At 42.6% G+C, this 16,745-nt stretch overlaps 1 protein-coding gene across 2 annotated transcripts; it reads left to right on the top strand.

The window, feature by feature from the left end:
* The first annotated feature begins 101 nt into the window (after positions 1-101).
* SAR1A (secretion associated Ras related GTPase 1A) lies at positions 102-15,370 on the top strand. 2 transcript variants are annotated; one of them, XM_027062175.2, is made up of 7 exons: positions 102-245; positions 3,962-4,035; positions 4,161-4,280; positions 4,947-5,012; positions 8,274-8,377; positions 11,435-11,566; positions 12,919-15,370. In XM_027062175.2, the coding sequence occupies exons 2-7, from the start codon at positions 3,978-3,980 to the stop codon at positions 13,033-13,035; spliced, it is 597 nt and encodes a 198-aa protein (XP_026917976.1). In that variant the 5' UTR covers positions 102-245; positions 3,962-3,977; the 3' UTR covers positions 13,036-15,370. The 2 variants fall into 2 exon arrangements, with proteins under 2 accessions (XP_026917976.1, XP_026917977.1); XM_027062176.2 differs by lacking the exon at positions 102-245 and adding an exon at positions 3,437-3,696.
* The last annotated feature ends 1,375 nt before the right edge of the window (positions 15,371-16,745 follow it).

The raw sequence follows: 16,745 nt of genomic DNA, 5'->3' as shown, positions 1-16,745 counted from the left end.
CCGCCCCTGGGATCGCTGGGCGCTTCCGAGGCCCGCCCCTCCGCAGCCTGAGTGGTCGGTAGGCGGCCCCGGCGTTGCAGAGCGCAGTGACGCTACGAGGGGGCGGGGCAGGCACGCGCCCGGAAGTCCCGGGGGAGGGGGCGTTACGTATATCCGGCGAGTAGCTGGCGGTTTTGGGTGCTGCTGGGCTGTGTGGTGTGAGGGAGGGTCGAAGCCGTCGCTGCTGCCGGAGGAGCCCCTCGGCCGTGAGTTGGGGGCTGCTGCGAGGGAGGGAGCCGGGGAGCGGGAGGGGCTGGGGCGGACGGCGGGGAGGGTCGGCGCGGAGGCCGGCGCAGGCGGGGTTGGTGGGGGGGAAGTGACACGCAGGCGGTTCTGCGGGGCCGCGGGGTTGGTTCTGGGTGGGGACTGGCCGACTTGGCCGGTCTGCTCCGTTTCCTGACAGACCCTGGGATATCGGGTCGATCTGCATTCCTTCGAGGGTCCCGAAGCGGCTGGGCGGGATAACAGGTTTCTTGTCTGTACTGTGCGCTCCTGTTTGCGAAACGATTTCACATCTCGTCTCGGATGAGCCTCACAGCCCTTGGTCAGGCGGGTGGGAGTCCTTGATGATTATCCTTGGTTTGCAACCTGGGGAATAATAAAGCTCGCCGAGGCAGTGAATTGGTCAAGGCCTCGCAGAGAGCAAGAGTGAGCATTCGAACCGGATCTCTTGGCTCCTAGTCCAGTGCGCCCCCCCCCCCCCCTTCAGCTATGTTTTATCTGAGGTCTTGGGTCGAACCCTGTATTTTCTTCTTCCACCTTCCTCTTTTCCTCCCTCTCTTCAATGCGTCGGCAAATTACTTCATTCACGTTTGGTATAGATTAATGTTTTAATGATTCTAGCCTAGAGGTCAGAAGCCCACTTGTCTCTCTTGTAATTTCTCCCTTGCTCTTGTGTTTTCTCCTTTACCTCAGTCCATCTGCTTAGGTCGTGATAGAGGACTTGTGGTGCTTTGCCTTGGAGCTGACCTTTGACATTTACCCTGCAGCTAAGCATAGTTTCTTAGCTAAAAAAACCAGGAGCTTGCTATCCCAGATCTGTCTGGAATGGTGTGTCAAAGTTGTAACGAGTATGTGTAAGAAGTAATGAGGATGTATAGAAAGTAGTGTATATATTGGCTAGTGCTCCTCTTTTATTGACTTCAATCAGTCCTGAAATTTGCACAGTTTTGGATACATTGGCAGTGCTTTTGTGTTAGTTTGGAGTTCTTAAATTTTAGAGTACTCTAATTTGCCATAAGATGCCATGAGGTGGTAGGGTGGATCAAGGATAGGAAATAGAATGCCAGTTATTAAAATACCCTTTCGAATGGTTAAAATACCATTATTAAAATGCCATTCAGAAGGTGTGATAAGTTGTAAGGAAGAAAACTTGAGAAGATTATCATCTGTGTAGCTCATGGGTTAAGGAAGTTTTAATGTTCCTTTAAAAACCGTTTTGTTATTTGGATTTGAATTTTATGTGATATTAACAAGAAGAGCTTTGGCTTTGGAATTTAAGAAGGAGGGTTTGGGTCTTGGCACTGATACTTCTTTTCGTTGAGCAGTTTTGGTTAAGTCAGCTGACTTAGGAGTGTCAGCATCCTTGTCTGAGGCTAAGGACTCCTCCCCAGTAAGGTGTTGTGTGAGGTTGAAATGAGATGTATGTGCAGGCATTGTACAAAACTGTGAAACTATCCATGAGGGGTGCGAATCCTAAGATCTCATGGATGGAGGAGCCATCAGAGACATTTCATTAACTTTGGGTGGCCAAATAGTGCAACTCTTTGGGTCCAGTAATGGTTTTTATTATTTTTCAACATCACCTGAAGAGTTTCTTCAAGCATTTTCCATAGATCATTTTGGAGGGAAGGATTATAGGACTTTCTAAGCAGGGATGTCAAGGGAAGGTGAATTGGAAAATCAGACTAGTTCAGTTATCATGAAAAATTCCTTTAAGTGGGGTTTTCTCCTTGTCACCTTTGGAGAAGTCATTGAATTGGGGATAATTCTAAAATGATGTGGTAAAACTTCAGAGAGTCTATAAAGTATTGATTGCAAACCAGTGTAGTACAAATGAATATGTAACTGTGGGTTTTAAAGGAGTGATCAGAGTGGGAGTACTCTTAATGAGAGGTGCCCTGTAAAGGTGAGCCGTGCTTCTCCCAAGTGGTAGACTGAGAAAAGTAGGGAAGGATGACTGGTTTGGGGGGTTGCAGAGAAAAGGCACGTTGTTCCTTTACTTATCTACAGTGGAAACTTAAGAACAGGAGCTTTGTAAGTATAGTTAACTCATTGGACTTCCGAAAGTGCAGACTGAGTTTCCAGACACATTATTTGACATGCTAAATTTGGTCTCTGCCAAAGTATATTTTAATGTAACTGAAAAGGTCAAAAAAACTTATTTAATACCTTTTTATAAAAGCTTTTGCCTTAGCCTTCACCCTCACCCAAACTCCCAAGCTTCATTTGGCCTTCCATGAGAAGAGTCATAGAAAATAAGCATTAAGCAATCCCTAAAGTTTATAGATCAGGCTTGATTTAAAAACAAACCCCAGTTATTGGACAGAAAAAAGAAAATTAACATATATTGTCTTCATTTTTCAATTTTTTTTAAAATCTAGCATTCTTTGAAGAATATAGGTGTGTTTTTGTGGATAAGCCTGTTAAGGTCACTAGTAAAAGTAACAAAAGTGAATTTTTGTTTATTATTTTAAAGAAACAAAAATTCATGAAAGTTATATCTGATAGCAGTTGGTCACATCTAGTATAGCCTTGTGTTCAGATGCTCTTGCTGATGGAGAGAGGAGTGAAAGTGGGGGATCTTTCTTTTATTCTGCACCAAGTCAGAGGTATTGAGGCAAAAGTTCAGTGACCAGAAAATGCTGACTCTGAGAAACTTTAACACCACCACTGGCTCTAGATCTTACCCTCTTTAATTTCTTTCAGAAGTCCTCTTGCTTATTACCAGTGTATTTTTAATTTTTTTTTATGTTTATTCATTTCTGAAAGACAGAGAGAGACAGAGCACAAGCAAGGGTGGGGCAGAGAGAGAGGGAGACACAAATCCGAAGCAGGCTCCAGGCTGTGAGCTGTCAGCACAGAGCCCGACGCGGGGCTCGAACTCACGAACCGCGAGGTCACGACCTGAGCCAAAGTCGGGACGCTCAACTGAGTTACCCAGGCGCCCCGCTTATTACCAGTGTATTTAGAACTTTTAGTAGCTTTGAGTCATCTTTTGTTTTGAGTATTCTTATTTTAAGAAAATCCATATTTGTAAAGTGAGTTAGGCCTTGATTATTCACATTACAAAAGGATTCTCTTATTTCTTCATGACTCTCCAAAATAGTGATATCGTCTCTTTTTATAAGTTGAGACGCTATCTGCAAGAGGGGTTCAATAAATATTGTTAAAGAAAGATAGCATTGCTAAGTGGAGCAGGACAAATTATGTCAGCTGATAGGATTTGGGTGACTTTGTTTTTCAGAGTGTTTACAAGGAAGGGTTAATATGCTTTTCATTCATGTTAATGTGCTTTTCATTCTCATTTTCTACTTAGTGTATTGATGTGACATTTTGATTCAGATTATTGATGGGACTGATTTCCTAGAGGTGTTGCTAACGGGTAGACAGCAGCGATGTATCTAGAGAAATGTGGACGAGCAGCTGCCTGGAGGAGTAAGTCATACAGTAAGAGAGGAAGATTTATCTGTAACTCCTAGTCTTTGGAGCATCATAGATTAAAGACTGTTAGAAATCCAGGAGTTTGTGCAGCTCTGAGGACCCGAGAGACTTCCCTCCAGGGTGCAAACTCCTTTATTTTCTTGGGCCTGAAAACATGGGACTGTAAACATGCATCCGGGCTACAGAATAAAAGTTAACTTTTCCGGAACTGTACTAGCATTCAGAAAGCTAATGTTTGCCGCTTTCCTATTTTATACAGGTAGGAAGCATTAATAATGTCTTTCATCTTTGAGTGGATCTACAATGGCTTCAGCAGTGTGCTCCAGTTCCTAGGTAAAGCCATTTCCTTAAAATATACCGGAGGTTTCAAACTTTGTACATTTCCTCCAACAGTCTAAATACAAGCAGCCTTTGGTGTGTAGAAAGCAAACGTATGTAAAAATATTTTTCTTTTTTAGGGCTTTACAAGAAATCTGGAAAACTTGTATTTTTGGGTTTGGACAATGCAGGCAAAACCACTCTTCTACACATGCTCAAAGATGACCGCTTGGGCCAGCATGTTCCAACACTACATCCGAGTAGGTTTGAAAATACCAGGTGACCTTTTGATATTTGAAGGACAATGTTAGGGTTGGGGGAAGAATCCCCAGTTGATGGAGTTCTTGTATTAACGGAGGTCCCAAAAGACAGCTCATTTGAAAAAATTCCCTATAGGACACACTCAGGTCATATACTCATAAGTCTCAACCTCTGGAACTTTGTCAGTATTTATTTTCACTAGTTCTGTGAGGGAACAACACCTTTCCCATATCTACTTTTTTTTTAAGTTTCTTTTAATATTTATTTATTTTTAAAAAGAGACAGGTAGAGACAGAGTGCAAGTGGGGGAGGGGCAGAGAGAGAGGGAGACCCAGAATCTGAAGCAGGCTCCAGACTCTGAGCTGTGAGCACAGAGCCCACTGCGGGGCTTGAACTCACGAGCTGTGATATCGTGACCTGAGCCGAAGTCGGAAGCTTAACCGACTGAGCTACCCAGGTACCCCTCCCATATCTACTTCTAAGGAGCAGCAAACACTTTGGAGAAAAAAACTTGGCTTTTTAGAATAATTTCAGAATATTTTCACTCTTGTATCCTTTACAAAGTAAAAGCTTCATTAGGTTTTGCATTTGTATTGGCTTACAATACTGGTAGCTGAGCCTTGTTGGATGAAGTTTATTTTTTTTCTGTTTTAACAATTTTTCAGCCTCAGAAGAGTTGACAATTGCTGGAATGACTTTTACAACTTTTGATCTTGGTGGGCATGAGCAAGGTAAGACAACTCAGTGGAAGAATGGTATTGACTTACGGGTCACCATTTTGGTTCTTTTTATGCCTCCCTTTTTTTTTTAAGCAGCGTGTCATTTTTACCTCTTAAGTTGTGATTAAATTATGATTGAGATCTTATTACTTAAATGAAGTTGTTTTATTTACTTCTTAAGTAATACCAAACTTGTCAAAAGTTGTATAAATACAGAGAACTCTACTCCTTTATACCTTTTGCCCTGATTTATTAGTCTCCCTCTCTGTGTAATACATATTAACATTTAAGTTATCAAACCCGGGAAGTTTTATTTTTATCTACTCTGTAGTGTGGATTTCTCTTTTTGTCAATTGTGTCCATAATCTCCTTTATAACATTTTTCTTCTTGAACAAGATCCAGTACAGTATCACTCACATATCAGATTTAATCATGTCTCTGTTCTTTATTCAGTGGAGTGGAAGTATGTAGAAAATTGTTACTTTTTGTAAGTAATTTCAGATTTGTCCAAAGTTGCAAATACAATACAGGGATTACTTGTGACCATTCTGATCTGTTTTGTATAACCTGTCCTCTTGGGGTGGTTGGTAGGACATTTCTTTCCACCTTCTTGTTCTCTTAGTGCTTTTTACCTTATGCAGGCTGTGTTCGTTTAGTTCCTAGATTCCTATCAGATATCTTGTGTGGTTTTTAGAAATATACAGAATGGGGTATTTTTCTGGTGGACACTCACTTTACATTTGACAAGACTCTAAGCGTAGGAGTAAAACATTTAAGAAATAGGAATAAATATTCTGGGAAAGTAGAAAAAAGAAACTATTGAAATTCTGTCATATTTATTCATTTGTTATTAAATTGAGTTGAGAAGTCTCCTTTTGGAGCATTCATTAGGTTGAATCTGATATAGCTTTTTAAAAATGTAGTTAGAAAAACCCAAAATATTGGCAATTTTAATGGTTTAGCCAAGTTACTTATTCATTCATTCATTCATTCATTCATTTATTTAAATTTTAGAGATCACGTGAGCGGGGGAGAGGAGCAGAAGGAGAGGGAGAGAGAGAGAAAGAGAGAAACTTAAGCAGGTTCCATGCTCAGCATGGAGCCAGACATGGGGCTCCAGCCCACGCATGGCCCTGGGATTATGTGTGACCTGGGCCAAAATCAAGAGTTGAATACTCAACCACCTTGAGCCACCCTTTAGCCAGTGGTTAAAATTTTGGTAATTTTAATCAAAAGGCTAAGGAATGATCTAGATGATTTTGTATTCTGTCATTTCATTAACATAGAATTACATTTATTTTATTCATTTAATATTTAAATGAATAAATACATAGCCCACAGAATCTTATGTAGTATGATCACTATCACATAAAATACCTGTACAGAAAAAAGATTGAAAGAATATATACAGAAACATTAGCGTATGTGTGTTTCATGGAAGATTACAGATGGTCTCGTATCCTTTTTTTCTATAATGAGTTTGTGTTATTTTCATTGCGGTAGAAATGGGCGTGTGGTGGCTTTTCTGATTTCAAAGGATTTAAGTTCACAGATAATATAATTATAAGATGAACGGAGACCATTTGGAGAATGCAGGCGTAGAAGTTTTTAGGCACCTGAACTGAGAATTGTTATTTGGTGTGTTAAGTTTAGCTTTCAGATTTTGATAAAGAAGGGAAATGTGTTTTATATAGTTTTGTTTTGTTTGAGGAAAATTTATTTAACAGAAATACTTACCATAATAACTTAGTTACCATTTTACAGAAGTTACTAAAGTGCTATACATATGAAGATTTCCTTTTTTAAAAAAATTTTAAATGTTTAACTTATAAAAGTAGTCCAGGCTCAGGTGCCTGGCTGGCTCAGTCAGAAGAGCATGCGACTCTTGATCTCAGGGTTATGAGTTCGAGGCCCATGTTGGGTGTAGAGGTTACTTAAAAAAAATAAAGTAGTCCAGTCTCAGCGTAACAAATTCAGTATACAGTCAACTTAGGAATATGGAAGGTGAAAATTTCCCCAGCCTCTCCTTCCCCATCCCACTCTTCAGAGTTAACCAATATATTTAAAAAAAAATTTTTTTTTATATTTAAGAGTGAGAGAGCGTGAGTAGGGGAGGGGCAGAGAGAGAGAGTGACACATAGAATCCGAAGCAGGCTCCAAGCTCTGAGCTGTCAGCACAGAGCCCAATGTGGGGCTCGAACTCCTGGGACCTGAGATCTTGACCTGAGCCGAAGTCAGATGCCTAACAGACTGAGCCACCCAGGCATCCCTGGAGTTAACCAATATTAACTCTTTGATATAGAGATATTATTCATCCCATTGAAAGTACTAGAAATGAATGGCTTAGAAATTATAATACAATTAAAGCATTGCTTCCCAAATCTTTACCACTTCATGTCTTAAAAAAATAAAATTTATAAGGCATCCTGGTTTAAAGTTTATTTATTTATCTTGAGAGAGAGAGTGCGGGTGAGTGCACGAGCTCAAGCGAGTAGGGGAGGGGTAGAGAGAGGGAGAAAATCCCAAGCAGGCTCCATACTATAGAGCCCGATGGCGGGCTCTGACTCATGCACCGTAAGATCATGACCTGAGCTGAAATCAAGAGTAGAGACACTTAACCAGCTGAGCCACCCAGGAACCCCAGGCATGCTGGTTTTAAACATGGGACACTGGGATAATTGCCTGGGAACTTGAACCACCTGTCAGACCCAGGCTTCTGAGGACAGAGCACGTGAGTGTGTCAGTACAAGTACGCATTGGTTAGTTGGGAACTAAATTGAGACTGTAGGTATGCGGATAGGTAATTGGCATCCTGAGGAGTTTAACTCAGAGGTTGCAAACAGCTTTGGGGGCAAGGTAGGCCATTTGAGTAAAAGTGACTGGGTGACAGACCATAGGGAGCGGTGGAAGCTCTGCCAAACTGGAGCCCAGACACCGTCTGAAGGGGCAGCCACACCTCAGTTCCAGCTGATGACTGACGCGTGGGTGGGTGTGTGCGGCATTGCCAGGTGTCACAGTTTGGCAGAATACCTTGACTTTTGAATTTGGAAAAAGTCAGATTTAGTTCGTGGGCTGTCAGTGTATACCCTCGGTTCTGATTTCATACCGGTTAGGACGTGGAGAATCCATACGGAGTCGACTATTACTGAAACCTAGCCAAGATTTGCCCATTTTTGGACAAAAAAAAATATGGAGGGAGAGATTTTTCAAAATCTGTATTTTTTTTTTTTTTTTTTTTTTTTATCAATGCAGCTGTAAACTTTGTCTTTCAGCACGCCGGGTTTGGAAAAATTATCTCCCGGCAATTAACGGGATTGTCTTTCTGGTGGACTGTGCAGATCACCCTCGCCTCATGGAATCCAAAGTTGAGCTGAATGTAAGATTATAGTCTTTCTTTTCTCGGCTTGTGTCTCTCTCTCTCTTTTTCTCTTTTTTTTAAAGTTTATTTATTTATTAGAGGGAGAGAGAACGTGTGTGCACACATACTCGTGGGAGGGGCAGAGAGAGAGGATCCCACGCAGGCTTCTCGCTGTTGGCGTGGAGTGCGACGCAGGCTCGATTCCATGAACCGTGAGATCATAACCTGAGCTGAAACCGAGAGTCGGTCGCTCAACTGACTGAGCCACCCAGGCGCCCCTTGGCCTCTAGTTCGTTTAAGAAATACAGCTCAGTAGCGCCAATACTTTGTCATTCCAGTTAACATTTGATGACAGTCCTGGCTACAGGAAGAGAGTGTTTTAAAAGCTAAGATGTTGCTTTTCAGCGTCCTGAGGAAACTCAGCACGAACTGGAGTCAGTTAACTTTGTTTATATCTATCATAGGGTGACTGTGTCCAGTTTGCTCGGACACTGCCCAGTTTATGCCGGTTGCCCCAACATAAGCAATCCCTTTTCCTTTCACATGTGGTCACTGTATATGAAGCGATGGCATAATGCAGCCTTAGGAGAGATACTAAAGTTCTTTATGTTTTTTAATCTGGGTCCTCACATTGTGGCTGCCCACCCTTGCACTGAATGACTTCGCCAACGTGATCACAGGCTGTCCTCAGTGTTCAGTTTTGGTCGCCGGCAGCATTTCATACTATTGAGGACTCGCTTCAAGTTTTCTCTCCCCTCAACGTTGCATTTCCTTGACTTCACAGTTTCTGTCATGTGGCTTTTGTTATCCCTCCCGCTTCACCCTGTGCCTCTTTTGATTTGGTTTGTAACTGTCTCTCTGCGTTCTTGTTTCTGGCACTGTGAACCTGTCACCTTTATTTGTGAGTGTGTTTCTTGAATCTACAGCTCTCATCTCTGTAGACTCGCTATAGGGCATCCCTTCCCTGACTCGACCTCTTGGACCTGGTATTCTCTCTTTCTTCAAACTCCCATTTACGTTCTTGGTTTTGGTGTGCCTTCTCTGGCTAATACTTCTCAGATTCTTTCACGAGCACCCATTCCCCTGCTTAGCCCTTAAATGGTGTTCCCCAGGGTCTGTACTTTCTCCCAGGCTGGTCCAGGTCACTCCCATTCCTTCATCTGCCACCCACATACCAGTGGCTCCCAAATGGATTTCTCTTGTTTAAACCTCTCTTGAGCTCCAGCCTCATACATGACGCTACCTGCTAGACAACTCTACCTACCAATTCTGGTCTTCCGGAATGGAACTCATCCCCACTGTCTACCTGGACACATGGTCTAGATCCTGTGAATTACTGTAGATTTCACTGCCCCCCCCTCCCCCCCCCCCCATCACATGCCGTAATGCTAGAAGGAACTTTTTCAGACTTGTCACTGGCCTACTTAACATCCTTTAATAGCTCTCTCACTTTTGGGATAAAATCCACAAATCTGTATGGCATGTAAGATCTCTCCTGATCTTTCCTCTGTTTCATTTCTCCAGCTGCTTTTCTCTTTATTACCTACCTTGAACTATCTTCCAAAAATAGAGAACAACTCGTCCTTCCTCCAGTATGCACAAGTGGCTGTCCCTGCCTGGCTTTCTCATCTGACCCCACCCCCTTTTGCCGGTAAATTAAAAAATACCCTTTTAAGAGATCTCAGAGTTCAGCCATGACCTCTTCTAGGAAGCCTTCTCTGACCTCTGAGATGGTTAGTCTTGCCGCCTTATCAGTGTCTGTGGTCTTTACTGGTTTTCTTGTAGGTCTTGTCATCAGATTGTGAACTTAGTAGGGACCTAGTCTCGTTTCTTTGTGAAACCCTGGCAGCTAGTAAAGCGTCAGACTTAGAGCAGGCGTCTGGTTAGTATTTAATGAATGAATGACATCCTTACTCTGATCTTGTCTAACATTTCCTGGAACGTAAGATGGTCAAAGCGTGTTCCCCTTTATCCCTTTGGCTCTCCTGTTTTCCTAGCTTTTCCTGTCGGTGGTCACTGGATTCCCAGGCTTGAGATCTCTGCCAACTCTGGCCTTTCTTTTATCTGTCTTTTCATCTAGAGGGCAGTCTCTTATCTTCCTTCCCCAGAGTGCCTGCACTGTTCCTTGGACGCTGCTATCTTTGGCTAGATTGTTGTCTCTTACCTGAGCACAGATTCTGTAAATTCATTGTGTTTTTACACATAGGTTCTATCCAGGAGCTTCTGGATTTGGGGTCTTTAGGATCGATCGCAGCTAACTTCTCACCCTGGCACCATAATGGTAGTCATGCCTTCCCATTCTGTTGACTGTGTGTCAGCATAAAGGCAGGCAGTGCTCCTTGTGGCTTTCTGAATTCTTTTCTTACTGTAAAGCCACTGCTTATATTCTCCTCTTTTCTACCTATCCAAATCCTGCCCCCTCTTTCAGAGCTTAGTTTAGGTTCCTCAAGACTCGCTAAGACTTTCCTCAGGCCCATCATTTTCCTCGCCTTTGATTTCCCAGAATATCTTTCAGTATTTATATTCTGTCCCTGTTCATTGTGACACTTAGTCATCCATTTGCCTTGCTTTGTTGATAGATGGATGAACATAGAGTGAGGATTTCTTGAGGCCACAGATAGGTCTTCCTCTTCTTTTTGTATCCCTCTCAGTGGCAGAGACAGTTTGCACACATGGGGCACTCGGTGACTACTCGGGGACTTCCTGTGGCCAGAGCACTCAGTCTTCTAGGACCGCACAGTGGATCGCCCGAGGGTGGTCTCTGCTGGGCTGGGTGACTGATCTGAGAGTTAAGGCTGGGAAAGTTCTCCTGCCTTGTAAATAGACCCAGCCTTAAGTTGCAATTGTTTGGAGGCTCTTAGGGGATTTTTACCTAACGTCAAAGTAATGTGTAGGGGCTTCTTACCTAATGTTCAGAGTGTTGTATCATGTCAAGATTTTGTTAATTGCGCGGGTAAAAGATGATCAGATTTTCACTTCACATTTGATGCTTTATAGACAAGAGAAAGGTAGAGTTGCTTTCATTATCTGGTGGGCATTCGTAGATTCCTCAACTAGCTGTTACGTTGTCTTTAGGCTCTAATGACTGATGAAACAATATCCAACGTGCCAATCCTTATCTTGGGTAACAAGATCGACAGAACGGATGCCATCAGTGAAGAAAAACTGCGTGAGATATTTGGGCTTTATGGACAGACCACAGGAAAGGTAAGAGAAAAATCTTCAGGGGACCTATTACAAAGGAAACTCACAGCTTTTGAAACATACATGTTTTGCTATCTAGATTTTTTTTATTTGTCTTTCAAAAGTTTAACTGGGCTTAGGGTTTGTTTTACCATCAGTGATTTGTAATCACTCTGAAGGCGGGAGAATGTGTTTTCAGTTTCCTCATGAGATTTTCCTCAGGTATATGAGGATGAAGAGATGGGTAGGAAAGGCAGACTTAGGAATTTAAGAGTTTTCTGACTCCCTTTCAAACCCAATTCAGAGAAATCTTTTTGTTGTTGTTGTTTTAATGTTTATTTTTGAGAGAGAGCGTAAGCCAAGGAGAGGGAGGGGATGAGGAGAGAGGATCCGAAGTGGGCTCTGCGCTGACAGCAGAGGGCCTGAGGCTGGGCTCAAACTCACGAATCGCGAAATCATGACCTGAGCCGAAGTTGGATGCTCAACCGACTGAGCCACCCGGGCACCCCTCAAATCTTTTTTGAAGGAGGCCTTCTTAACCAGAAATCAGTTTTGTTTTTGACTGGAGATTTCAGGTTATGAAGAAGAGTGACCTTTCATATCACTTTCCAAGCAGTGAAACCCAGCACCGGATTATCCCCAGTGTTCCTTGCTAAGAGAGGTAGGATTGTTGTCCCCATTTTGAAGATGAGTTGAGGAATAGAAGCCAAGTCTTCCGGATCAGTAGGCTGTGCTCTCCCCAGGTAGGAGAGCTCTGTTGCAGAGAAGCGCTTGCCAGAAAAATCCGTATCCGTGGTAGTTGAGCAGGAATTCTGGCTTTTTCAGCTTGCAGTTTTGGGATCACTGGTAACTTTCTGACTTTCTTACATGGTTTCTTAGTCTTGTCTCTTTTTGGCTAGCAGTATCTCTCTAGAAACGCTTGCTTTAATTTAGTTTCTCCTCTTTTACATGAGTGTTATGTGTAAAAGAAGACTCTTCACTTTCTCAATGTAACCTGTCATCAGTGTAGATTTCTGAATGGTTGTATTCATGATAATGTCCTTATTTCTGAACAGTCTTGGGGACTTCTGTCCGTCAAAGAACATGCTGGTTCTGTGGGACCTAGTGGCCTTTGTCTTGGTTTGCTGCCATAACTTTCCAGATGTCTGTGTGTTCTCTTTACAAAGAGAGTCTGGGACTAGGACTGTGCCGCTTATTTTCTCCTGAGAGCATGAAGCCCTGGGGAAGTCATGTGTATGGCCTTGACCGCATTTCTGTCACGAATCCCTACTTCAGTCTGTTTTTGAGGGATGGAGAAAGTGATTCCTGTGATCACTCTTTCAGGCTCTTCCACCATGGGGGTGCTAACAGGCTTTTCTCGGTTTTGCCTCTCATAGGGGAACGTGACCCTGAAGGAGCTGAATGCCCGCCCCATGGAAGTGTTCATGTGCAGCGTGCTCAAGAGGCAAGGCTACGGCGAGGGCTTCCGCTGGCTCTCCCAGTATATTGACTGATGTTTGGACAGTGAAAATAAAAGAGTTGTACTTCTCTGGACTGATCCCATTCCCAGCTTCCTCATGAACTTTTCTAATAGAACAAGGAAAGCTCTTCAACCGTGTGTGGCGTTGAGAAGCCAAGAGTCTCTGTCCGCCCTCTCATCGCCCAGTGGTGACATGTGCTTTCTCCACACTATTGGGAGGTGATGCTGCCCCACATGCCAGTGCAGGTCAGCGTCCCGGGACTCGGAAGCTGGCAGGATCTGCTGGGTAAAGCTGTATGCCATCATGGGGCACCTGAAAGAAAAACACGTCTCACCACTGTGGTTGATTTCAAAAGAAAGTGATTCTATTTTTTAAAGAAAGCGTTGTTAATGTAATTGGTGTCCCTCTTCACTTTTTGAGTTCAGAATTTACTTGGTCCAGAGTTTTCTATTCCTTTTTTTTTTTTTTTTTTCCTCCTCGTGATCTAGTGAATGGCATTTAGAGACTTCATAAAATTATGCACCAAAACACGTCGGAGGCCAGAGCTCAGTCAGGTGAACTCACTTGTGTTGAGATAACAGGTTAGTGAGAGAAGCCCCCCCCACCGCCCCGTGTCTCTGCCTGCCTTGTTGCGGTGGGCACCACCTTCTGCGCAGATAAGTGGGAAAGGGCGGAACTTGGGCCTGGCAGTTGCAGGAGGTGTCCACTGTGGCCAGCCAGGCCCGTTCCTCGTCGGGGCGTGTACAGCAGGTTGCTCACTGTGGAGGGGTTAATTATAGAGCGGTTATTTTCTTACTTTACTTACAGAGTTGCAAACCGCAGCCGGTCTTTGCTTTGCTTTGCTTTGATACTGTTGGGAAACTTCATTTCTCTTCATACACCTGTTTCATGTTCAGTTATAAGAAATGACGTTTGCCTCCTAAAAGAGAACACCTCCCGAATTGCCCTACACCGCAGGTGTGTGTCTGTTACTTTTGCACAGATTCTAGGGAAAAATTTTCTGCATCGGTGAATCGCAGAGGACAAAGTTAGCCACTGAAGGGCTCTTAATTCTGTGAGTTGAGAACTTAAAAAATCTGGTATTTGTATCATTTGTTTGGATCCAGGAAAGATTTATTTAATGGGCTTTAAAATTTTCACTTGCAGGATGTAGTCTCTTTATTGGACTGTTTGTGAGCTCTTTTTATCTATTACCTGTTTTTTTGGTGTTTAAAGGTTAACGTCTGTAGCTAGATGATTTTTTTTTTTTTTTTTTGGTATGAAATTGCCTTTCTCCATTCCAGAAGTAAGCTGCAGAAACTCTAATCTTAACTTTGTGTGGTGGTGTTCTTTTTGAGCCAGCGTCACTTGTCAGGAAGACCTTAGTATAAAAAGCCTCAGTGTCCCCAGTAGTGTGAGGATTATTTTCATAGCATTCCTTTTTCTTGGTGTCACCTGTAAAATTGGGATTTTCATGATCTTAACCAATATTAGACCCTTTGTTAAGATGGGTGGATATCTTCATTTTTTCCTTTAATGAGAGATTAGAAGTTTCCTCAGAATTGAAAATTGTGGATGATGATGCTTATTTGCAGAGGATTGAACTAAATTCAGTAGAATCTTGTGTCTAATGTGAAGGCAGGGAAAGTGTGGATAACAAATTGCAGGGGGGAGAGTATTGTTCTTTAATGGATTTCTCATTGCTAGTCTTCACCACTGACTTGTTAGGAAAGCATACTTTTCCACTGCCAGGTACCCAGTGCAGAGGCTCAATGAAGGATCAGTCTGGGAAGAGCATGCCTTTCATTTATTAGCAAGCATAGCTGAGTTAGGACAAAACTCGTTGGTTTGGAAAGGGGTGAAAGCCTTAAATGAACAATCTAGCTAATGGTGAATGAACTAGGTCGTTAACATGCATACTTTTAATTTCCTTTGGCTAAAGGTAACCCATACTTCTTCATCCAGAGACATGAGAAGTATGATTGCAGTGCTAGTTTTCTTGTTTCTTGTTTCTTGTTTTTTTCCTATTTGTCCCTAATCACTTTGTAGCAAGCTAGAAAACTATGGATTCTGCACAGCGCAGCTCTTTGTGAAAGTGGTGCATTTTGGCCACTGGAGAAAGAGGAGATTGAAAAGTCAGCTGGCATCCGTCTGTTTCTTGCTCCACAGAAAACACTGTTCCTTTAATAAGGTTGCAAAAGAAGCTGATGTGAGGAGCTTGTCTCCTAACAGTGAGGATCAGAGCTTTGTACAAGAACTCCCACGAATTGAGACTTTTCATTCTGTTTTATCAGAGTGCATATATGTCCTATTTCGGGAAAAGTAAAACAGTCATTTACAAAAGAAGGTCAATCTGTATCCTAAGCATTTTAATAAAAAGTTAAACTTATTATCCTGTTCCATTTTATTTGTTTGTATTGGTTTGTTCTGAGTTTGAACATGACATTTGTTGGAGGTGGGAAAGCAGAAGTTCTTTTCCTAGTTACAGGAAGAAATAGTTACAGATGATACGAAAGACAGGTTTTGCTACCCGGAGGAAAAAAAAGCTAGGCCTATTCACACACTTCATCCAAAGAATTTAGTTATCGTCTGAGAGGCTTGGAACATGTGCTGATCCCGGGATTGGTGGCCGTCTCGGCAATAGGATGCACGTAGTGGACTTTTTAGCAAAGTCTCATATTAACATGCTAGCAAGGACTGGATCCAGTTTGGCTGCTTATCACTCATCATTTTATACAGAATTGGAGAGATTCAGCTGAGCGCTACGTTTGGTAAAATAGCGGAAGGGATGAAACGTGTGCCTGTGCATTTACTAGGCTTGCAGGAAGCCTTGTTTTTAGAAAACCCAAAAGAGATTTTAAAACTAATGGGACAAATGGAATGGGAAGCAAAATGCAACACACTGTTTTTGACCTAGTACTAAAAGTATTAGAGGCATCTTGTGATTGAAACTAATGTCCGTGTTACTACATTGATGCCACGGGGTCTGTATGTATGTATTCTTTGTTGAGTTCAAGTGGAACATGAGAATTACAGGCTGAGTCCATGAGCCCAGCGCTCAAAGGGTCTCACCTTGGCTGTTGGCTGTTGGCTGTTGACTTAGGACTCTATACCCTAATGTGCTGTAAGCAGAAGAACCTGACGCACAACAGTTCAGGCTGGAGGTCTGAGTGTCATTAAGGGAGAATCCCTGGACTCTAGAGAGAAAGAAGCTTAATTACTAGGAAGTTGGAATAGTTAGATTTTACTGTGATCAAGGCACCTTCTGTGTCAGGGAACCAAAAGACAGTGCCTGCTGTGGAAGACTGCTTGCTAATTTCAGTCCCACCTCCTACTATAATGGGTCATCTTTTAACTTCCTCAAACAGGTTTGTGTCACTGGGACCATTGCAAGCGCTAACCCTTGGGCTGGGAATACACTGAGCAGCATTAATTTTATTCAGAAATTGGGGCAAAAAGGTTTTATAGTTTAAGTACCAACTGAATAATTTTTGTTAATGCTGACATAAATACCTTCTGAAATCTGGGCTGCTGCCTGTTTTTGTATAGCCGGGCGGGGGCGGGGGGGGAGGTTGCTATTTTGTGACACATAAAATTCAACTTTCAGTGACCATGAGGAAAGTTTACTGAACACAGCCACCCATTGTTTGAGCTCTCACATGTTACAAATCTAGTTGGGTATTTGAAAGGGAACGTGTGGCCTGCAAAACCTGAACTATTGACACTCTGGCCTTTTACAGAACAAGTGTCGGGTCCCTGACCTA

This window comes from Acinonyx jubatus, chromosome D2 (assembly GCF_027475565.1).
Source record: "Acinonyx jubatus isolate Ajub_Pintada_27869175 chromosome D2, VMU_Ajub_asm_v1.0, whole genome shotgun sequence".
NCBI lineage: Eukaryota > Metazoa > Chordata > Mammalia > Carnivora > Felidae > Acinonyx > Acinonyx jubatus.
The sequence above is the reverse complement of the archived record's forward strand: the minus strand, read 5'-3'. Positions and strand labels throughout refer to the sequence as shown.

Bases quoted from the DNA above. Each gene is read 5' to 3' on its own strand.
- SAR1A (XM_027062175.2), top strand. From the start codon at position 3,978: ATGTCTTTCATCTTTGAGTGGATCTACAATGGCTTCAGCAGTGTGCTC. The intron at 4,036-4,160 runs GTAAAGCCATTT...TTTCTTTTTTAG, and splicing joins CAGTGTGCTCCAGTTCCTAG to GGCTTTACAAGAAATCTGGA. The intron at 8,378-11,434 runs GTAAGATTATAG...CGTTGTCTTTAG, and splicing joins AATCCAAAGTTGAGCTGAAT to GCTCTAATGACTGATGAAAC.